The sequence below is a fragment of the Anopheles moucheti genome, chromosome 3 (genome assembly GCF_943734755.1).
Source record: "Anopheles moucheti chromosome 3, idAnoMoucSN_F20_07, whole genome shotgun sequence".
NCBI lineage: Eukaryota > Metazoa > Arthropoda > Insecta > Diptera > Culicidae > Anopheles > Anopheles moucheti.
Window position 1 is genome coordinate 4,686,843 of NC_069141.1, and position 19,340 is coordinate 4,706,182.

The following is a 19,340-nucleotide window of genomic DNA, read 5'->3' on the forward strand; positions in this document are numbered from 1 at the left end:
TCAGTTAAACCGCAAACTCGTGCTGCTCGCGATCCTCGGCGACGATTGACAATTATTCAAATTTACCATAATTGAAAAAAAATATAATTGTCGTTTCGATCGTCAGTTGGGAGGGTTGTGATTCGGCGTCGGTAACTCCGCTTGTGAGTCATCCAGCCGAAGGGCGCATGTCGTTTTCGGACCGGTTGTTGATTTATGTGCTAATTAATGCTACGTACGCATCATTAATTCGGTTAGGTTTTATATGGTGCACCGTCAAAACGATTCCAGATGCACTTTGTGTGAGTTTCGAGCGTTGTAACTGTTAGTACACATCGACATCTTGGTGATCTCATACAAAAGGGTTTACCAGATCAAATTGTATCTCGGTGAAAATGGTGTAGAAAATGGTGTAGTCCCCAATCCTTCATGGGGATCGATATCCTGTAGTGAAACCAAATTCGAGGATAAAATTGGAATAGTGGCAAGAAACTAGGTAAGAGTAGAAGATCGTAGAACTCTCGTGTTGCTTCTACAGAGGAAGCAGACGTACCTGTAGACACTCCTTAGGGTAGATTTTCCCGTTTACAATCCGGGTTAGTGTATGCGTATCTGAATCAGATTCATAAATCCGAATGAAATTTTAAACTGAATCTTCATTGCTAATATCCCAATATCCTGAAGTCCCTCATGTCCCAAATTGTTCGTCATGTGATGGTGATTTTTCACGTGTTTGCGGTATTGTGTTTCTTTGTCAAGAAATCTAAACTCTATTTCTGATATTCTGCATTGCTTGCAGTTGGGTCTGGGCGAAACCGGAGTCAGAAGCATTTTTACAGCCGCATTTCTCTCGGAGCTTTGCGGATGTAAGGAAATTAGAAAACTTTGGATAATGAATCATTACTAAGCAAGATTTGTTAAAGTCAACAGGATTAGTTCACTCGTGATCATAGTCTCTTTTGTTGACACGTCAGACGAAAACAAAAAAATGGAATAATCTTTCCAGTTCTGCCTTTGTGGCAGGGAAAAATAAGAAGAAAAAGCCAAATTATTAAGGCAATAATAAAAATTATTCATAATCCATATTTTATGCAGCTCCCCGAGAGAAATTTTGCCCATAAAGACGATCATCACAGCCTCACATTATATGCAAAGACGCTCATTTAGGCACACTCCACGCATTTCGACTATATCAAGAAGACAGCTTCCTTCGTGATAGTGTGTCGATTGGACACTAATTAACATAATGAAAATAATCACCCTCCTGTTGATTTCCCTTCTCCACATCACACCACTGTTATTAGTCACAATAAATCGGTTTTAAACGGAACGGCACCGATCAGCTGCGTACAGGTTTTTTTTTTTTCAGTGGAGAGGGTGTTGTTTTGGTTAACGATTTTGCATTCATTCTGCGCCTGTCCAAACAAACCCCAAGAGCCCCAAACAAACAACCCGCTGTAAACCTTGAAGCGGGGTGCAAATCAGATTTATGAAAATCTTCCACTGTCGCCAAATTGACGAGACACACCGGGCCACAGGAACGCTGCGCGCCGCACGCAGCACGCCGGTAGTGTTCCTCCGTAAGCGCATGAAATATGAATGAAAACGGCACGCTACGGGTACGTGTGCGTTTCCACGCGCAACATCGCATCTCCCGGGTCTCGTTAATGCGCAAAGCGCACCATTATAATAATTTAGAGCCGATTTAATGATGGGGATGACAGTGGACGAGGGAGTCGAAACGGAGTTGAACAATCACCGGCTCGAACGCTGGCAGGACGGATCTGTCAGCAACCTGTTAATGTTTTCGGACAGCCGCACACGTTTGGCGCCACTTGCCGGTTTGGGGTTGGCAATGGCAATGCGTCGAGGGATTTGTGAGTGTATTTCTATTTGCCCTCTTCTGTTTCGTTTAACATGCCTATTGCTGGTGTCTTTTGTTGATCAAGTTTGACGTCCGGACAGGCACGGTGTAGACACTCCCCGGACCACACCGGGATGGCGCGTACACCGTTACACGCACGAGAGGTCATGCGGAGGCGTAGCTGCATTTAATAAATTGTACACAAGCGCCCTGTCATTCTTGGGCAAGATCGCGACCAGGAAGCCGCGATCTCCGTACGTTCTACAGCCAGCTGGATTGGCACGCGTCCATTATTGTGGTCAAATTCGGCGACATTCGGACATCCCGAACGAGGAGGCCGCCGGTACATGGGAGCGTGTGCGATATTAGAATCCCAAATAAGGCTCCGTGTCCCAAAATCGCTTTGGTGGTGTTGATTTAAAGTGGATACAAATTACCATTTTGTTGGTGGTACTGTTTCCGGTGGCGTCGTAATGCAAGAACCTTGAGCTTTGAACGCATGCACACAAGCAAACGATCGGATGCGATCGGTAGAGGCTTCAACATGGGGATGTGATACGTGAGTGTACCGAAGAATTGGGTAATAACTCCAATATGTCCTCCTTTTCCTTGTGGATGTTGTCCAAATAAGGAGGATCTCCAAGAGAAACGACAATCAAGACCTGTTCACACGCTCACTACATCGCCCATCGGTGTTACCGTAATCATCTCAGGAAATGACGCAACTCACCGCAAACTCTCCCTTTTTATAATCTTTATTAAGCTGGGACCAACCATGTAAATCCCAACCGAACGGACATAAAATCGGATGACTGGTTCTCTTATCTGGTTGACAAGCATTTTTTTGGGAAGCTTATCCAAGGTACTACAAGGTAATTGTGCGAATTCTGACGATATCTCATATCCACCTGGCGCTGTCTTTCTGGCGCTGAACCGTCCGGCATCCAACCGTCCCAATCGTACGTCCCATGATGAAGCAGTGGCGTGCGAACAAGTTTACAACCGTTGTTAATAAAAAAAAAAAACAGACACCCCTCCTGGCTGACTGAGCAAAACTAAACGATCGGCACAATCGTAAAACGATCGCTTCACAAGGCGCACTAAAACTGGCGTGTGGCTTGTTCGCAAATCGAGTCGGTACCAAAAGGAATAACTTCACCGGCTTCAACGCCGGTGGTCTTTCGGTGGTGATCCGGGAGGCACCATCTGGGCACAGCCATCATCAGCATCACCCGGACGAGATGGTCCATTTGTTGCGTCTTTACGAGTTGTTATATTTCGTATCGCTATTAGCTGTTATGATTGGGTGGCTACACCCCGAACGTGCGTGGTACACACCTTCTGGTGAAGGTCGTGATTGTTACGCCTCGTCTAAGGGTGAGCGGTAACATCTCCAGTCCAGCCGTTTGGTACGGCAATGTGGAGTTGAAGTTGGTGCAGTGGTTTTCGATTCCAAATTCAAACTCAAGTGCGAATCACACGGTAGCATAATGTGACGGCCACGCACGTTCCCTTTTGGCGGCTGCTGAAAGCGGACCAAGTGGTGATCCTACGCACCGTGAAGAGGACACTCCACGCCTTCAATTGGGGGTTGTTACCGTATCGATGAACCGTTTGGATGATGCAATTGGTGATTGAGTGATCGAAATACCGATCGATAGCGGAATGTATGCAATTGGGTCGACAATTCTGTGGTGAAGCATTTGTTGGTACTGGTTGTACGACTCGAACGGAAGCTGTGACCCAAAGGCACCCGAAGTCATGCAAAGAAAATAAAGGTGTTTCTGTTTTGTTTGGTCTGCTGCAGAATCATCTTTAAACTACAGTGTTATTCACTTGACATTCTTTTCTCTTTCCTCTCTGGAAGGCCTTGATTGGGATATTGATATCTTTAACTGTTATAACACCAATTTAGCTTCAATGGACCGTTTGGCATTTTGTGGCAAGATCTCTGCATGACATCTCGTTTACCTTTTTCCCCCAAAGAAAAAGGAACACATGTTCGCTTACCCCGGCACACTATACACATCCTTAATAAACTCATTTATTACGCAAACTGTATCCGAAACAAGTGTCTTGTAGCGACCGTGGACCGTTGTTTTATACTGCTCTCTTGTAAAAACGGCTCGATAAAATATGCAAAAATGGCAAACGATCGCTCAAATGCGCACACATTGCCAAATCGGTCGCGCTTAATGATGACATAAATAAGCGACGGTACATTCGGACAGCGGGGATAAGCGAACGCGCGAGTGTTCCGGAGGTTATTATGCACTGCCAAAAAACAGAACCCTCCATCCAAACCAAACCGTGGTTGCCCGCTTGTGGCGGCACTCGGGAGGCGCGCGGTGTCATGATAAATCTTTGCAACATCGCTTCCAACCAGCATCCGACCGGGCGCGCTAAGATCGAGAATGACAAGTGTGACTTCATCGGGTGACAAGTGTCAGCCGGGGGGGGAATCGTATATGGAGCTGTAATGGTTTAAAATTTGCATATTGTCACCTGTACACCGGCATCTTGCCCTGTTGCCGTCTTGCATCGCGAGCTAAATAATCACCAAAAAATTCTTTCCCTCCAAACAGCGGCCAACGGACGCATCAATAACGCATCGGCAGGGGCCTTCAGCAGGTAGACCGCGCCGTATCGAACCGATCACTTTCACGGATCTTCGATCGGTCGCGTGGGTCGCGTGGGTGCGTTGTCTGCCGTTTTTGTTTCTTCGAAACAAACCGACCTCAAATCACTCGAATTCATCTTCCCCGTGGTCGAGGGACGAAAACAAGTCCAAATCGTTCCTAATATGCCAATAGGTAACGCTCGTGGTCCTAATCTGTGGCCGGCCGACACGTTTCGGAACACGGCGCAGGTGAACATAAAACTCGCTAATTTATCGCACTGGAATAGGTAATGGGAGTTTGGAGCTGAAATTAAATAATATTTTATTTCACTTTAATTGATGCTATAAAGCAAATTTACGAGAGTGTTTTTTTTTGGGGGTTGAAATAAATTAGTGGTGCGGTACACGTTGCGATCATTGTTGGGATGCCGCTTGTCCGTGCGTTAAGCGATTCGCCTTTGAAACCAAGAATGTGGCATCACCGGACGATGGACGAACGGTGCGTTTCATCAGACACACTTGACCAGCAAATCGGTTTTCCCTTGTGCTCCACCTGCTGAGGGTGGCTTTTCCTATCCTCTCATGTAACTCCGAAGCTCGCCTACCGTGGTATCACTCTAGACGTCGCACCTTTGGCATTTGGGAAACCGAGGGGAATGTAACATAATCCCTGTTACGCTGGTGCAACGCACCGGTTGAGATGGCCATTTGGGGCCTTTTTAATGTGTGCCTTCGGGGATGATTGTCTTTTTCACGGGGTTGGGTACGTCGACGAGTGTAAAAGGTTGGGCTCGCAGTGATTTTATTGCGTCTGCATTGATGTCACACCGATCGTCATTTACAGCTCATCGACACTCTCGTTCGCTAATGGGCGCTTCAGGCTGGGTGGGGTCGGGTTTCGTTCTGCTCAAGAGGGGTAGATAATCCGGGTCAGTTTAACGCGATTTATTTAATCCGGTTTTAAAGCTCCGCTCTTACGTTGAATGCCGTAGTAAAGTACTGCGAGCGCACGGAGCAGTACGAGAATATTGCAAACAACCTGACACATGACGAGAAAAGGCATGTTGGCAACTGTGCCAACTAGGATGAATCCATTTCTGCTAGAGCTACTGAACGGAAGGTGTATTATAAACTGTTTAAATAATCGTTTGACGGTGGGCAAACATCACCTCACATCAGCTGCGTGTGCATAAGAAATCCTAGCAGTATATAACGCGTACACGTTGTTCGAATGAGGTGAGAAAACAACATTAAAACAGTCTATCATTAACATCATGTTTAACAAGGTGTTTCCACTGGCTTTTGTAACATGCGGACTACTCGCCATTGTTCAGGTATTGTGATGCTATTTCTTACCTACTTCGGTACACTAACTTTCACCAAATGTCCTTCCCGTAGGCTGCAAGAACGGTGAAGGAGTGTGAAAAGCAAATGCCTGCCTCCTTGAAGGGGAAGCTGTGCGAGGTGCGTCAGTACAAGATCTTGGATGGGCAAGATATGGACAGTCACATGGATTGTGTGATGAAGACGCTTGGGTTCGTTCGTCCCGATGGCACTGGAGATGTGAGTCCGAAGCTTGTCGCCACGTATGAAGACTTCTTTTTAATAGATTTTAATTGAGCACTCTTTCGTAGTACCATAAGCTAATCAAACCCCTGAACGCGATCGAGAAGGATCGTAAGCACGATTTCAATCTGGAAACGTGCGGTGGAAAAACGATGCGCCTACCGGTGGGCGAACGAGCGCATGCTTACTACAAGTGCTTACTGAATTCAACGTCCGCTGATTCGTTCAAGAAAGTGTTCGATCTGACGGAGCTGGTAAAGGCTGGCAAACTTCCGGCTCTGGCACAGTACGGTGCGCTGGTAGAGAAGCTGATGAAGAAAATTGATGCAAAGATTTGCAAGTGAATCGATTGATGTTGATTAGCGAATGACATAGAAATAAATATGTGGGTATGTGCAATATACATGAAGTTTGAAATTATTTAAGCATACGTAATACATCTAATGTAGATCAATATTTTTAAATCCAAATATGTGCATATCGTACCGTTAGTCATGGACAACTTGCAACATGGGGAAAGAACAAACTAGTCGAGAACGAACTTGAGTCGTTAAACATTACATTATTTAATCTAGTATATTGCTTCATATTGCCATTCGATGGTTTATTTGAACTGTTTTTAACGTTACAACTAGTTGGTCTTTAGATTAAGTCTTTAAATTGGCTACAACATGTAAGTTTGTTCAAAAGTCCAGAAGACCATTAACCGCTCCTTGCATTGAAGTAGTAAACCAGCATTAAAACATGCAGGGACTCTGGAAAAAATATCATCTACAAAGTACAGTTAAAAATACCGATTACAAGCTGATAGGTTGATTGCGAGTAACTTCTGATGCATGAACATCGTCTAAGCCTTAAAAGCGGACAAATATTGTATTACGTTCGCTGGATCATAGACGGGATCCTACTCTCCAGTGTAAACATTGACTTTTCTGTGAAGATGATCAAACATTGCAGCTTTTACTATTTGTTCAGTGCCATCTGTTGATGAACTTCTGGTGATGTAGAACAAACCGTATCCACTATAAGTATAACCACAGCATCAAACACAGTCTCGAATACAAACCATGTTGGGAAAGAATTTGCTAATCGTGGCACTTGTCTGCTACATGTTTTCTTTAGGGCAGGTGAATCTTACTCAAAAAAATCGCCTATAAAACGGTTTAAAAGAAACATTCTCTTTAATATTTAATATTTAGACAAGAAAGGAGGAAACCGTTGAAGAATGCGAAAAAAACATTCCCGAATCGTTGAAGGGACGTGTCTGTGAGCTTCGTCAATATACACCAGTTCAAGGGAAGGACATGGATAGCCATATGCAATGCGTGCTGGAAGTGGTTGGCTTTGTGGAGGAAACCGGAGATGTTGTGGTACGTATAACAAATTTGATTATAATTTTTTTAATGGTCGTCCTATGCTAACGATTAAAACAGTTCCAGGAACTTCTGGGTGTGTTGAAAATGGCTGATGCTAAGCTGGATCATGCTAGTAATATTAAAAAGTGTAAAGCAGAAGCTGATCAGGTAGCCAGCTCTAGCAAAGCAAACACGTTTTATACATGCTTTTTGAAAACCAGCTCGTCGCAGGCGTTCAAGACGGCGGTGGATTATGTGGAGCTAATACTAGCTGGCAAACTACGTTCGGACATGCCATTCGATGTTAACCGTGTGGCAGCATTAATGAAGCAAATTGATGATGGTTTGTGCTCATGATCGATCCGTATATGATTTGAATAAATAATGAAACAAGCAGCAGAAAATGACATGTTTGTTATTTGAATGTATTAACGCTTAAGAAGACTTCACTGAAGGTCTCCAGTATGTAGGACATTCTCCAAACTTTTGCTCGATTTCTTCTGATCCCTCCCTAAACGAAAAATCAATCCATTCCTTGTATTTTATTCCAACTTCAAAAACTTTCTTATCTTGCCCCAAACTTTAGCTCCTCGGGTAATACCCGGCCACGTATGTGATTCAACTATATAACGAATCTTCATTGGACTTTTTGAGCTAAAATCAATATCAGCGCACAATGTCTAGACTATGACTCTCGCCATAAAATCGTGGTAGAATGTATTTTCCAAGAAATATGGTTAACTTTATGCAGCTGCTTAATTGTACGATAAACCATATCGACCCTGGGGGTCAGCTTCGATTCTAAAGCGGGGAATTTAAAGCAAATACTGTATGTACACGTTATCTTGACTGATGTGGGTAGTTTAAATGAAGATGTTTGTTATTAGCAATTTGATTCATAGTGCTGCTAGTAATAATTTCTTGATGCTTATACATGGTTAATGTGCGAAAGTAACTCACGTAGTTTGCTCACTTTGCTTAGAACATCCGAATGACAACAATAATCGGTAATAATTAATCAGCTTTATAAAGCGATGTTTCATCACGCAATTGTTTGACATTCCTGCAGGCAATGTTTGCCATACACCAGCTGTAGTTGGACCATATGATCAGAATAAAAACCCACCTAGTCTAGCTCACTAACTCATAGAGCACCGTGAGGAAGCATCATGATGAAGAAATTCTTTCTGAGCGTCGGACTGGTGTGGTGTCTGATCTCTTTGGGACAGGTGCTCGTACGTAGATAGTAGGCTTCTTGCTAATCCTTGTTGTGCATAGTGGATAATTTTTTTCCATCAAACAGGCCCGAAAGGAGTCAACGGTTGAGGAATGCGAGAAAAATATTGCCGATTCATTGAAGGATCGCGTCTGTGAGCTGCGTCAATACACACCAGTTAGTAGCGATGATATGGACAAGCACATGCAGTGTGTCCTGGAGGTGGTAGGATTTGTAAACGAGGATGGAGGAGTGAAGGTATGTACAGAACCGCTTTATTCTAATAAGTGAACTTATGAAATATTTCCCCCTATTGAAACGCGAAGGAAAATGAGCTGCTGACACTACTGCAGCGCGTCGATAGTAGCGTTGACCATGCCGCCAACACGAGGAAATGTGAAACCGAGGCATCTACCGTGGGCAATGCGAAGAAGGCAAACACTTTCTACACTTGCTTCTTGGGTACGAGTTCATCTCCCGGATTTAAGAATGCAGTCGACTACAATGAGCTTTTGAGAGCCGGCAAGATGCAGCCTAGCGATCCATTCGATATGGGCCGTGTTTCGGCACTGATCAAGGAAATTGATGACGGTCTATGCTAGTAGGTAGGAAAATTGTCGTTTGTAATCCAAATGATATTGTATGATAAATGCAACAAAAAATGAATAAATAAGATGAAAGCAAACAAAATCCCAGATGTCTGGTATGTGAATTGAAAAGTTACCTCAGTGAAGAAAATTCATAAATCGCACAATCCATGCTTGCGTTTTGTTTATAGAACACACTTCTGCGGTTAATTGAAATAATCGTGCCAAGAATACTTCTTGTATTTATTTCGAAATATGATATGACAATGAATTTTCATATACGCAGGACTGACTCCTGCTACAGGTAAATAAAGTCAACAATATCCGGAAATGGCAGGCCTGGACCACTTGAGGTGGTGGGGATAAAATAGAAGTTTGATCGCTTTGAACGGAACTTCGGAACGCTTCAATCTAATAATAGCTAGATGAAAGGACTAAAATTACGAAAAACTTTCAAGAGTAATAATTTTAGAGTATTCATTACGAAAATTTTAGTTATTCGATATGTGACAAATTTGATGTGGCCTAGTGGTGCCTTTGGTAGTGGCGTCGGACTGCGACAAAAGCCCACCAGGCGCATTCACTCGTAGTAGGGACTGAATAACCGGCTACGTGGTAAAATAACTCTATACGGCATGAGCGTTCGAAAGAAAAATAATGTGATAAATTTTATACAATTTTCTTTAACTCATAAAACCTTATGAAACTCTCACGTGTTGTTGAAACCAGCTAATGTCCCGTAGAGCCAATGACATCTTTCATTCATTATGCAAATATTTCGTTAGGTGTGGTTAAATATTTATTCGAGACTAGTGGCTTTGCAATATGTTTGTCTGGCACCAACAAGATGTTGAAGTATATATGTAGACATGCGGCTGTAATTAATCAACCAGCAAGCTCCAAGATCAAAGAGAGACAACATGCTGATCGTTTATTTATTCGTGTTGTGCTTTGTAGCAGTTGTACAGGTAATTCTGATAAGACTTTTTTTAAACGTATACTCCTAATTAAACGCCTCTTCAGGGTGTCACTGTGGAAGAATGTGAGGACAAGCTGCCAGCATCATTGAAGAGCAGACTATGTGAGATACGTCAGTATAAAATAATTGAAGGACCGGATATGGATAAACATATCGATTGCGTTATGAAGGCGGTCGGATTTGTATACAGCGATGGTCGGGGCGATGTAAGATCCTTTCACTGAAACAATTTACACTCTGAAGGAATTGATCACGATGCTTCCCTTACAGTATCATAAACTTTACGATCCATTGAATGTGATCGAGAAGGACCGAAGGCATGATGTTAATCTGGAAACCTGCATCGGTCAATCGGTGCGTGTTCCAACAAGCCAACGGGCACACGTGTTCTACAAGTGTTTGCTGAACACAACTACCGGACGAACGTTTAAGAAGGTGTTTGATCTCACGGAACTGATCAAGGCTGGGAAAGTGCCAAAATATGCCAAATACACCGCCGAGGTCGCTCAAATGATGAAGGAAATTGATGCGAAAGTGTGCTAAAATGAATTGCGCTGTGAATGGTTTATATTGGCATTGGATTAAGGAGAAATAAAGCATGTAAACGGAACTCGCGCCAGAAATCGAGAGAGTTTGGCAGCCTCCCAGAATTACAGAACCGTTTTATTTCCTATCAAGTTCTTGTTTGATCAAGCGCCGAGGGCTATCTGCTTTATTTGTTAATGCTCAATGTAGCAAGAACTTGTGTTATCAACGACGCATCTCTGTTCCCGAACCTTTTGTTGGGCCGTTGTCGTACCGTGATCAGTCGATCATTCCCAGTTGAAGTCGATTGCTCACAGAGTTTGGAGCGTGTGTAATTGAAAGCTGTTCTCATGGAGCGGTTCAGAAATCATACTGTTGCCATATTGAGTCTATCGCTTTTGCTGATAATTGTTGCTTGTCCTGTGCTTGTTGAAGCACAAACGGTGGCCGATTGTGTGAGGCTTGTTCCAGAGTCAGCTAGAAACACAGTCTGTGATGTTCGGGAGTATCGGGTAACGCGAGGAGTCGATGCAGATCGGTACATACAGTGTGCTCTAACTGCCTTAGGATTTGTCGACGATAATGGATCAATTCTGGTAAGAGTTAGGGAAGATGGTCCAACTGTAAGGAACCTTAAACATCTGCACACTGAACGTTCAATCTTCACAGAGAAACACCATGCTAACTGCACTGGATGCAGTGGAAACCCATGATGGCGTTTACACCGACAGTGTGGACGCTTGCCTGTCGAAAGCGAAGAAACTCTCCGGAGCCGAACGTTCTGGTGGATTCTACTGCTGTATGCTCCGAACAGAGTCGGCACAAAACTTTAAGGATGCCGTTGAACTTCAGGAGCTAAAAACTGCGTCGAAATGGCCCGAGGGTGAACGGTTCGATCGGTCCAAAGTGCAGCAAATGATGCGGGAAGTGAACAATCAATTAAAGTGCTAATAAATGGTGTTTTTATGTACAACTAAATGCAAACCGGAATCATATAGTGACTGGGGCGGTCCATGACATCATTGTTATGGAGTCAAATAAGAGAAAAATATATGGTGCAGATGTTAAGCAGTGTAAAGAGTTCGCGGATTTCATAAAGGTTATTCATTTTCATCGAAGTTAATCTTCAATGCTCCTCTAAACATTCCATTCACTGTTGTTCCACTGTACTGTTGTGCAGCAGGTGTCAGCCCAGAACATAATGATCGCTCAAAAGCTACCCGTATCGCCTAGAGACAAGCGCAACTAGCTATTTTATGGGCTCAATTAAATGTCATTTCGTACTCCAGAACGTTCCGGTTCCCTATCGGCAAGCACCTTTAACGACAACCATCCGTAGCAAGTTGTGCGTGAACAATCATCCCCCGGACCGTTGTTCTGGCGTTAATCCATACCATTTTTTACCCCAGTCTCAGCTAGCCCGTACTCACAAGTGGCAAATAAATATATAAATAATCTATTTTCGTAGGTGTTGGCGCGCACGGTGCGCCTATGATGCGCTTTGCTCCTGTCCACCGCAAAAACCCACGCAGCGTGTAACGTGTTGGGGCTTTTCTTTATTTTAATTGAAAAATAGTTGGATCGGTTCCGCGTCCAACCGTCGCCGCTTATCTTGCTGCAGGACGCTCAAAGCGGTCTCGTCCATTAAGGCCTTCCTGCTTTTGCGCCAACGTTACCCGGGAGGCGCCAATTTAAATTTCATATAAATAAATGACTCCACTGGGCAAGCGGCATTCTATCTCAATCCACGCACTGTACCCTGTTGGTGAGCAACAAAGGGCTCAGGTGCACTTCGCTCCAGAACCGGAGTTCCTTGTACGATAGGCGACGGCAGAGTCATAGATGGTAGGGGTATTGTTTTTCAAGCGACTAGTGCCTGCGTGCAGTCTGGCTAACCATTTAATCGTTTGTCATAAAAATCAATTCTTCGCACTTAATTACCGACCTGCCGGTCGAGAGCGAACCAGCGAGCGTTGCTGAATGTACACCGGGAATCCCGAGTACGGTACCCGTGTGTGTGTATCTATTTATTTTTTAATTGAAAACAGAGTTTTATGGTTTATTTAAGCCCTCGAGTAAGAGAACAGAAAGAGTTTCTGTACAGAGAATCGAATGGTGCGCGAACGGTCCCGTGCAGTGGTAGTGCTGGTGGCGCGTGATAATAAAACCTGTGTCACCCATTTAATGATGGTGCAAACTTTACCATCCGCCTACTTTCGTGCAGTAGTTAAGCATTCAGAGAGAGGTAATAGTACTGTGGCTGGTAAAGTTCAAGGTTTTTCAAGTATTATCAGTTTAGAGAAGAATGAGTAGTATTACTACACGAATTCGTCATAATTGGATTTTAAATTGTGAGTAAAGTTCTTCATTAATATGCTGAAGTGTATAATATTTTGTTAATAATTAATCAACTGTAAACCTGTCACTCAAATGCTGATGATCGTTGCAGTGTTCCTTATCTAATGCCAATATTTGCCGCTTCACCTGGTCTCTCTCATATGAAAGATTCTTCAAGATGAATGTTAGATTGGCAGAACGGATTTCATGAAAATCGAATGCTTCCTTAAACGCATCACTGTAGGTCCCATCCAACAGACATTCGTACATTGCAAGACTTCGTTTGGGGAATTCGCTCTGTTGTGAAGCATTATTCGCGCACTGTTGGATGTACTCCCTCGAAGCTCCATCTAAAGATCCTACCAGATCATAATCTCGCGCAATTTCTTCCTCCTTAAAGAACCAAGATATAATTAATTTGAATGTTCGTATAGTTTCATTAGATGTCTTTACATTAATAGAGTAGTGTCGATCGAGATATTGAAAGCCACGGAATATGCAAGTGATATGCCTTTCCATCGCTTCCGTATGGTTGCTTATCTCGTACGTTCTTATGCGACAGATATCATCCCATAGTTCAGCGCTCATTTGCTGCTCACAGAATTGAACCACCGTTTGGTTTCGCGCGCGAACTGAAAATGTCTTCAAACGAACAAAAAGTTAGATGAGGAATTTCAATGCAGATTGAAGTCTTTTTAGCAACCTGATACCTTGTCTGCGTACATAGTTTGTAGCACTGCTGCATCGCGAAGGAAGAGTTGAAAGAAGGCATCAGAATGGTTGTTGAACAGTGATGTGAAGGTGTCGTATATAGCCTCATCTTCTGAGATGGTCAAGTGACCTATATCCTGGACATCGTTTAGAAACCTTTCAACTGATTCTTCGCTCAAAGTCATCCATCGTTTGTACTCATTGTATTGTGTTCTGATTATGTCTTCCTATTGAAATAGAAATAAAACAAAACTAGAACACAGATTTCACGATCACAACTTGGCAGTATCTCACATTAAACCGTTCGTTAGATGCATCATACAATCGCATGCGGCTCAGCACACATCGCACAAACTTTGGCGTTCGTTCTGTCACTAGAAGATAGCTTTCGTCGCATCCCAACCAGATAGAGGCATCACGATCACGATCATCCGATTGTTTGCTGGCAAACAGTTCGAAGCATCGCAAGTGGGCAAACAGAGTGTCATCCGGTGATAGTGCTGGACTGGTTCGGTCATCATCCGTAGCATTAGAGTTGTAGCAATCGTTACCCTCGGTAGGTCTCAGATCAGTGAAGAAGAAAGTAACAGTAGCGACAGCACCGCGAATGAAACAAGATCCATCAAATGCAATGTGAACTGCATCACTGAAATGGGAACTGCACCAACTAGCACTGGCTGTGATACTGAATGTAGTGGACCAAGGGAGAATGTTTTTAACACTCAGCAGTGCAGTTGTGATAAACTACTTGCTACATTCTATTACGCAAGTTGGCGATAATTACACTGTGGTCTATTTGTGTACTATATTGCTAATGGGCTGAATTTGTTTATAAACCAATGATTAATTTATTGTTATTAAAATTTTTTAGAATGTTGTCATTCCTATCATCGGTGAGAGTAAAATTACCACACTTTAATTTAAAATTCTACTTTTACCTACTTTTGGTGCACCTATCTTCATGCAGTGCACTAGTAGCCGTGAGTGTTTTTTAGTGTGTTTTTAATTTTATCAGAAGCTTCATGTTTGTGCGCCATAGCCGTGGGCTTTCGTGTATAACCCAAGTCCCGGTCACGCTCGAAGATATCCCTCCACGAGTCTCTCACGATCCATGACCAGGGCGTCATCAAAGCCACCCTGTCCACCGGAGTCCTAAACAAAGCAGTTTTCCCCGATCATTCTCCGGGGGATTCCCACAAAAACAAAAAAAGAGGACCCACCATCACCATAGCACGGAAAAGGATCGAATAAAGGCGGTTGCTGCTGCAGTCCTTCCACGTGATACCCGTGGGAAATTGGCACCGATTCGCGCGCACACGATTTCGCGCGCGCAAATCGGAGTGCGGTGTGATGATAATTAAAAACACAACGCCTCCCAATGTGCCGCGGTTCGGGGTTTTTTGGTGCGATTCGGACCGTGTGGAACATATTGCTTGGTTTTTTCTTCTTCTCACCCTTGAATGGACGTTTTAAGAAGCCTTGAAGTTTCGATCAGCGGAAGAAAGTGGATCGGTCGTGGTCGTGCCGAACCGATTACACCACCCTAGACAACGATCATGCGGTGTTGTGTTTAATTTTTCCACCATGTAAACGATCGCGTTGTTTTTTTTCACTGTTGTTTCGGTGTCAACATCGGTTCGGTTGATGTTTTTGCTATGAATGGTCCTTTTTTTATTTTGCATGTCAAAACCACGTCGGGCAGGCATTAGCGGGAGCAACGGATTCACTTTCTTCGATGACGCATGATTGACGGCGGAAGCGCTTTCGTTCGCGTTGGTTAATTTGGATGGGCTTTAATAAAAAAACGTTTTGTTTAACAGGAAGGAGTAGTGCGGGTTGTGTGTGTTTTGATGCGGATAACTAGATCCATCCAATCCGGAGTGAAAGATCAGGGTAAAATGGGTTTCGTTTTTGGCAAATTGAATTATCCCTAGTGTCTGGAGGGGTTAAACCCTTTTTTAAACCAATAAATAGTTACGTCTCAATTAAATGTTTATCTGTTTTGGTTAGAGATAGGGGATGAATGTAAAAAAAATAAAATAGATGCTTCGCTGCTTAAATAGAATGATGATTTAACATATCACAAAACCATTTGATGTCAGAGAGATAAATTATTAGAGTTGAAGTCTCATTTATATTTCATCATATCCATTTCATGTTTAACTATTGATAGTATATATTCCTGTACATCTATTTATTTAGGAACAATAAATAATAACTACTCATCTAATAATTCTGCAACGAGTTTATTTATTCTATTTTTCCCTTGAGAATATTTTTCGAGCAACAACAAAAAATTCTCTTTTGTCGCCCACCCTTTGTTTTTCGAACCCCTATGCAACGGACAAAAACTGACTAGAATTCACCCCGAACAGTCAAACTTTTCGTTCCCTTTCGTGGGAAATTAAATAGATATAAAAAATCAAACGTTAACAGCAATATGCTTCCTGCAAGTGTTTAGCGACGGTGCATGGCGCGAAGATCACGAGTGCACTTCCAAAACTACCGTGCATCACACCCTTCTTAGCGAACTGTGCTGTTAGGCAGACTCTCCTCTCGCTGTGGGAGAAAATGCGTTCAAACAAACATCACAGCAGGGTGAAATGGGCACTCCAGCCTCGGGCAGCTGGGACCGGAGGGTTAGGCTTGTTGTCGGTTGTTCACCACCACCATCGCTGACGGTTGGTGACTTACACGATAGTGAACGAATTAATCCAACAAAGATGACCAGAACACCTAAGACGGTGCATCGTAGCCGACCTGGCAGAGCCAGCATGGGGGCTTTGGCCGGCACCGAGTTCGATTTCGTAACAGCCGGGTTTGCACCCGACATACGCCGCATATGTTGATCGGTTTTATCTAAGCCCCCGTGGCACACACAACCGGGACCATTCATTTCGAAACCTTCACTGGGAAGACCACAGAGTGACCGGATCGTTAAGGCTGATGTTTGTACGATTGGTATGAGCTACAAACCTCGCAGAAAGTGGAATACTGCCCTTCAACTCTACCCGCTGCTGAGAAAAGTGTGGTAATGGGAGTTATAAAATTAAATAAAACCACTGCACTGGTGCGAATGCAATGCACGGGAACGGTGAGGCAACAGGCGAAAAAAAAAGAATCACTTATAGAAATCGGAATGCATCGCATCGGCACAAACGCAATTGACCTCCCGGTGTTTGGTTAGGCGGCGCGTCAAAAAAAAAGAGGCAGCACCACGGCTTAGAAGCGAAACCAAGGGACTTGGTAAATATTATATGTTGACTAAATAAATGCACTACACGGCCAGCGCAACAGGATTATTTGCGTGTTATTTTGCATATCTGGTCCTTGTGCATCGGCTCCGGACACACCTTACCGATAGGGATCGGTGGTGGGCAAATTTGTGCATTATTAGCGTTAGGGTAAAATTTCGATTGCAGTACGGTATGTAGAAAAAAAATTGATTAAGCTGCAACTAATTGAAGTCCCAAAAACATGTTATCACAGTTGGATAATTCAAAACATTGACCTGAGGACGATATCGTATTTTGACGCCATCTCTGTGATGTTGACATTGAATGCCAAGTCTTTTTGAAATAAAAACGAAAAAAACACAATCTCTGATAAGAGTGGGTTGGGTCAGAGTGATGTTTGTTTAAATAAAAAGTACAACGACAGCAAACTCAACCGCACGACTCAAATCGCCAGACAGCATAGCGTCTATATCATAGCGAGAAAGATGGGTTTCGCCAAGAAGAACATATTTAAAGGGCACGATGTTTACATTGCTTTAAAGTAAAGGAAAGGACAATGTTGTTAGTTGTAGCATTTAGCTTACATAGATTAAATGGCATTAGCGTTTTTCCATGCGAAGTCGAGTTGTGAAATGGCTTCAACATATTACCAAAGAAAACATTCCAATGTTTAAGTTACTTTTATTTTCTCGTGATTATAACAACCCAATTTAATTAAATTTGAGTTAAGTTGTACAACAATAGTAATGGATTAATTATAAAATATTTAAAGCATTTTAATGGTATGATGTCAGTTCTGCTTCTCTCGCTCATCTTGTACAACTGGATGTCATCAAAATCACAATTAAAGCGACCTACAGTGTGATATGAATCGCTTCTGTGCTTCGTGCCAGTCTCTTTCTAGAGTACTTGTTGTGAAAGATGCACAAACTTATGCACTTGCTCGTCTGATTACCGCTTGTTCTGCGTGGAGGTGAATTTATAATCTTATTCGTGATCCAAATCTGGATATTCCTCACCCCCGGTTCCGGAGTTGGCCGGAACGTGTACGACGGTAAGTAAGCTAATAAATTGAAACCGTACCTTCCCGGCAAGGGGTCACCTTTCTGCGGGATACACTTTCCGCCCGGTACATGCTCGGAATCACGGTCGGTATGGTGCTGGAGATGGCTAGACGAGGAGGGACGCGCTGTGGTGCGTATGCTCGCAATGTCCACCCTTCATTAATCAGTTCAGTTTTGATAATTTTGTTTACACATTTTCTGCACACATCCGCGGATTCACACCGCGCCGGAGCGGAACAGGAACGGTTCGCTGAGGTGTGGTCGTTATTTAATGCTCCGGGTGCGCACTCGGTCCGGTCCTCCGCTGGAAGATGCTGACCTGTTGACGATGACAACGGTTGAAATGGTCACCCAGAAACAGGGCAGGTACCGCGATAAGTTCGGCAAGCGCGAGAGCGTGTGCATGATAAACGGGAGTGCAAAAAGTGTAGCTGAGAAGCGCGGACGGTGTTGCGGTGCAGTTTGGTGCAGTTTGTCGCCGTGCGGTGCGGGTTTTTGTGTCGCCTTTTCTCGCTGCAATATGATCACCCTAAAAGCGCAGGCTCACTTGACATCAAAATGCTTTTAATTAATTAGCGTTTAGGGTAGCCGGTCGGCACTCAGCCGTGTGCATGTTGCGGCAGCGCATAGCGGTCGCTTCTGGATTGTGAGCGCGTACGCATGGTGAAGCTCCCGAGCTCAGCAGGGAACGAGCGATGAAGGTAGTTCACCCGCGCGCAATGAACGGAGGTTGTCCGTGTGCTGCGAAACTGGATCCAGCAGGGTGATACGGTGCAGTTGGCAGCGGGCCCTTATGGAGTTTTGTTGGTAGCCGTCAGCCGGCATCGCACCAGCTCCAGGTGTCTGGAAGGTGCGGTCGCGTAATCCATTTATCACGCCTTCCCAAGTTCCCGGTACGTAAAGAGAGGTGACGCTGATAGTGCTAGACCCCGGGCGGGTCCCTTTCGGACGGGAACACTTTTATCCGGAACCGGTTTTCCCCGCGCGCCGTAGCGGCCCCCTCAGGAGGAGTATGGACTTCGATCACCCCCGAATGTGATGGATCGATCGGGAATACTGTTATCTTCCAATACCATGCGATCAAGCGATCAAGTCGAAGTAGCATTGTTTTATCATTTCTATTAAGAATACTAGCAGTGGAGTCCGACACCAACAACTTAAGGCCATTTTTCTCATGGTTAATTGATCAATTAGAAGCAAATGGAACCGTCCCGTTTTAACGTACTCGACGGCGGCGGGTTTCAGGGACACTGATCCCGTCGTCGAACGATCGTTGACACTGATCTGCTTGGGAGAACACA

General features: G+C 43.9%; 4 protein-coding genes and 2 pseudogenes across 5 annotated transcripts; 5 read left to right on the forward strand and 1 right to left on the reverse strand.

Moving 5' to 3' along the window:
* The first annotated feature begins 5,708 nt into the window (after positions 1 to 5,708).
* On the forward strand, positions 5,709 to 6,426 carry LOC128303771 (37 kDa salivary gland allergen Aed a 2-like). The gene is made up of 3 exons (XM_053040833.1): positions 5,709 to 5,797; positions 5,862 to 6,026; positions 6,098 to 6,426. The coding sequence occupies exons 1-3, from the start codon at positions 5,738 to 5,740 to the stop codon at positions 6,371 to 6,373; spliced, it is 501 nt and encodes a 166-aa protein (XP_052896793.1). The 5' UTR covers positions 5,709 to 5,737; the 3' UTR covers positions 6,374 to 6,426.
* A 648-nt stretch (positions 6,427 to 7,074) lies between these two features.
* LOC128303975 (uncharacterized) lies at positions 7,075 to 7,777 on the forward strand. Its single transcript, XM_053041083.1, has 3 exons — positions 7,075 to 7,156; positions 7,229 to 7,399; positions 7,463 to 7,777. The coding sequence occupies exons 1-3, from the start codon at positions 7,097 to 7,099 to the stop codon at positions 7,739 to 7,741; spliced, it is 510 nt and encodes a 169-aa protein (XP_052897043.1). The 5' UTR covers positions 7,075 to 7,096; the 3' UTR covers positions 7,742 to 7,777.
* Positions 7,778 to 8,516: 739 nt separating this feature from the next.
* Positions 8,517 to 9,284, forward strand: LOC128303761 (37 kDa salivary gland allergen Aed a 2-like). Of its 2 annotated transcripts, none has more exons than XM_053040820.1 (3): positions 8,517 to 8,619; positions 8,688 to 8,858; positions 8,927 to 9,284. In XM_053040820.1, the coding sequence occupies exons 1-3, from the start codon at positions 8,554 to 8,556 to the stop codon at positions 9,200 to 9,202; spliced, it is 513 nt and encodes a 170-aa protein (XP_052896780.1). In that variant the 5' UTR covers positions 8,517 to 8,553; the 3' UTR covers positions 9,203 to 9,284. The 2 variants fall into 2 exon arrangements, with proteins under 2 accessions (XP_052896780.1, XP_052896781.1); XM_053040821.1 differs by having other exon boundaries at positions 8,535 to 8,613.
* A 799-nt stretch (positions 9,285 to 10,083) lies between these two features.
* Positions 10,084 to 10,810, forward strand: LOC128303872 (37 kDa salivary gland allergen Aed a 2-like). Its single transcript, XM_053040953.1, has 3 exons — positions 10,084 to 10,155; positions 10,211 to 10,372; positions 10,437 to 10,810. The coding sequence occupies exons 1-3, from the start codon at positions 10,108 to 10,110 to the stop codon at positions 10,707 to 10,709; spliced, it is 483 nt and encodes a 160-aa protein (XP_052896913.1). The 5' UTR covers positions 10,084 to 10,107; the 3' UTR covers positions 10,710 to 10,810.
* Positions 10,711 to 11,642, forward strand: LOC128305849 (uncharacterized; annotated as a pseudogene).
* Positions 11,643 to 13,094: 1,452 nt separating this feature from the next.
* Positions 13,095 to 16,581, reverse strand: LOC128305853 (37 kDa salivary gland allergen Aed a 2-like; annotated as a pseudogene).
* Between the last annotated feature and the right edge of the window lie 2,759 nt (positions 16,582 to 19,340).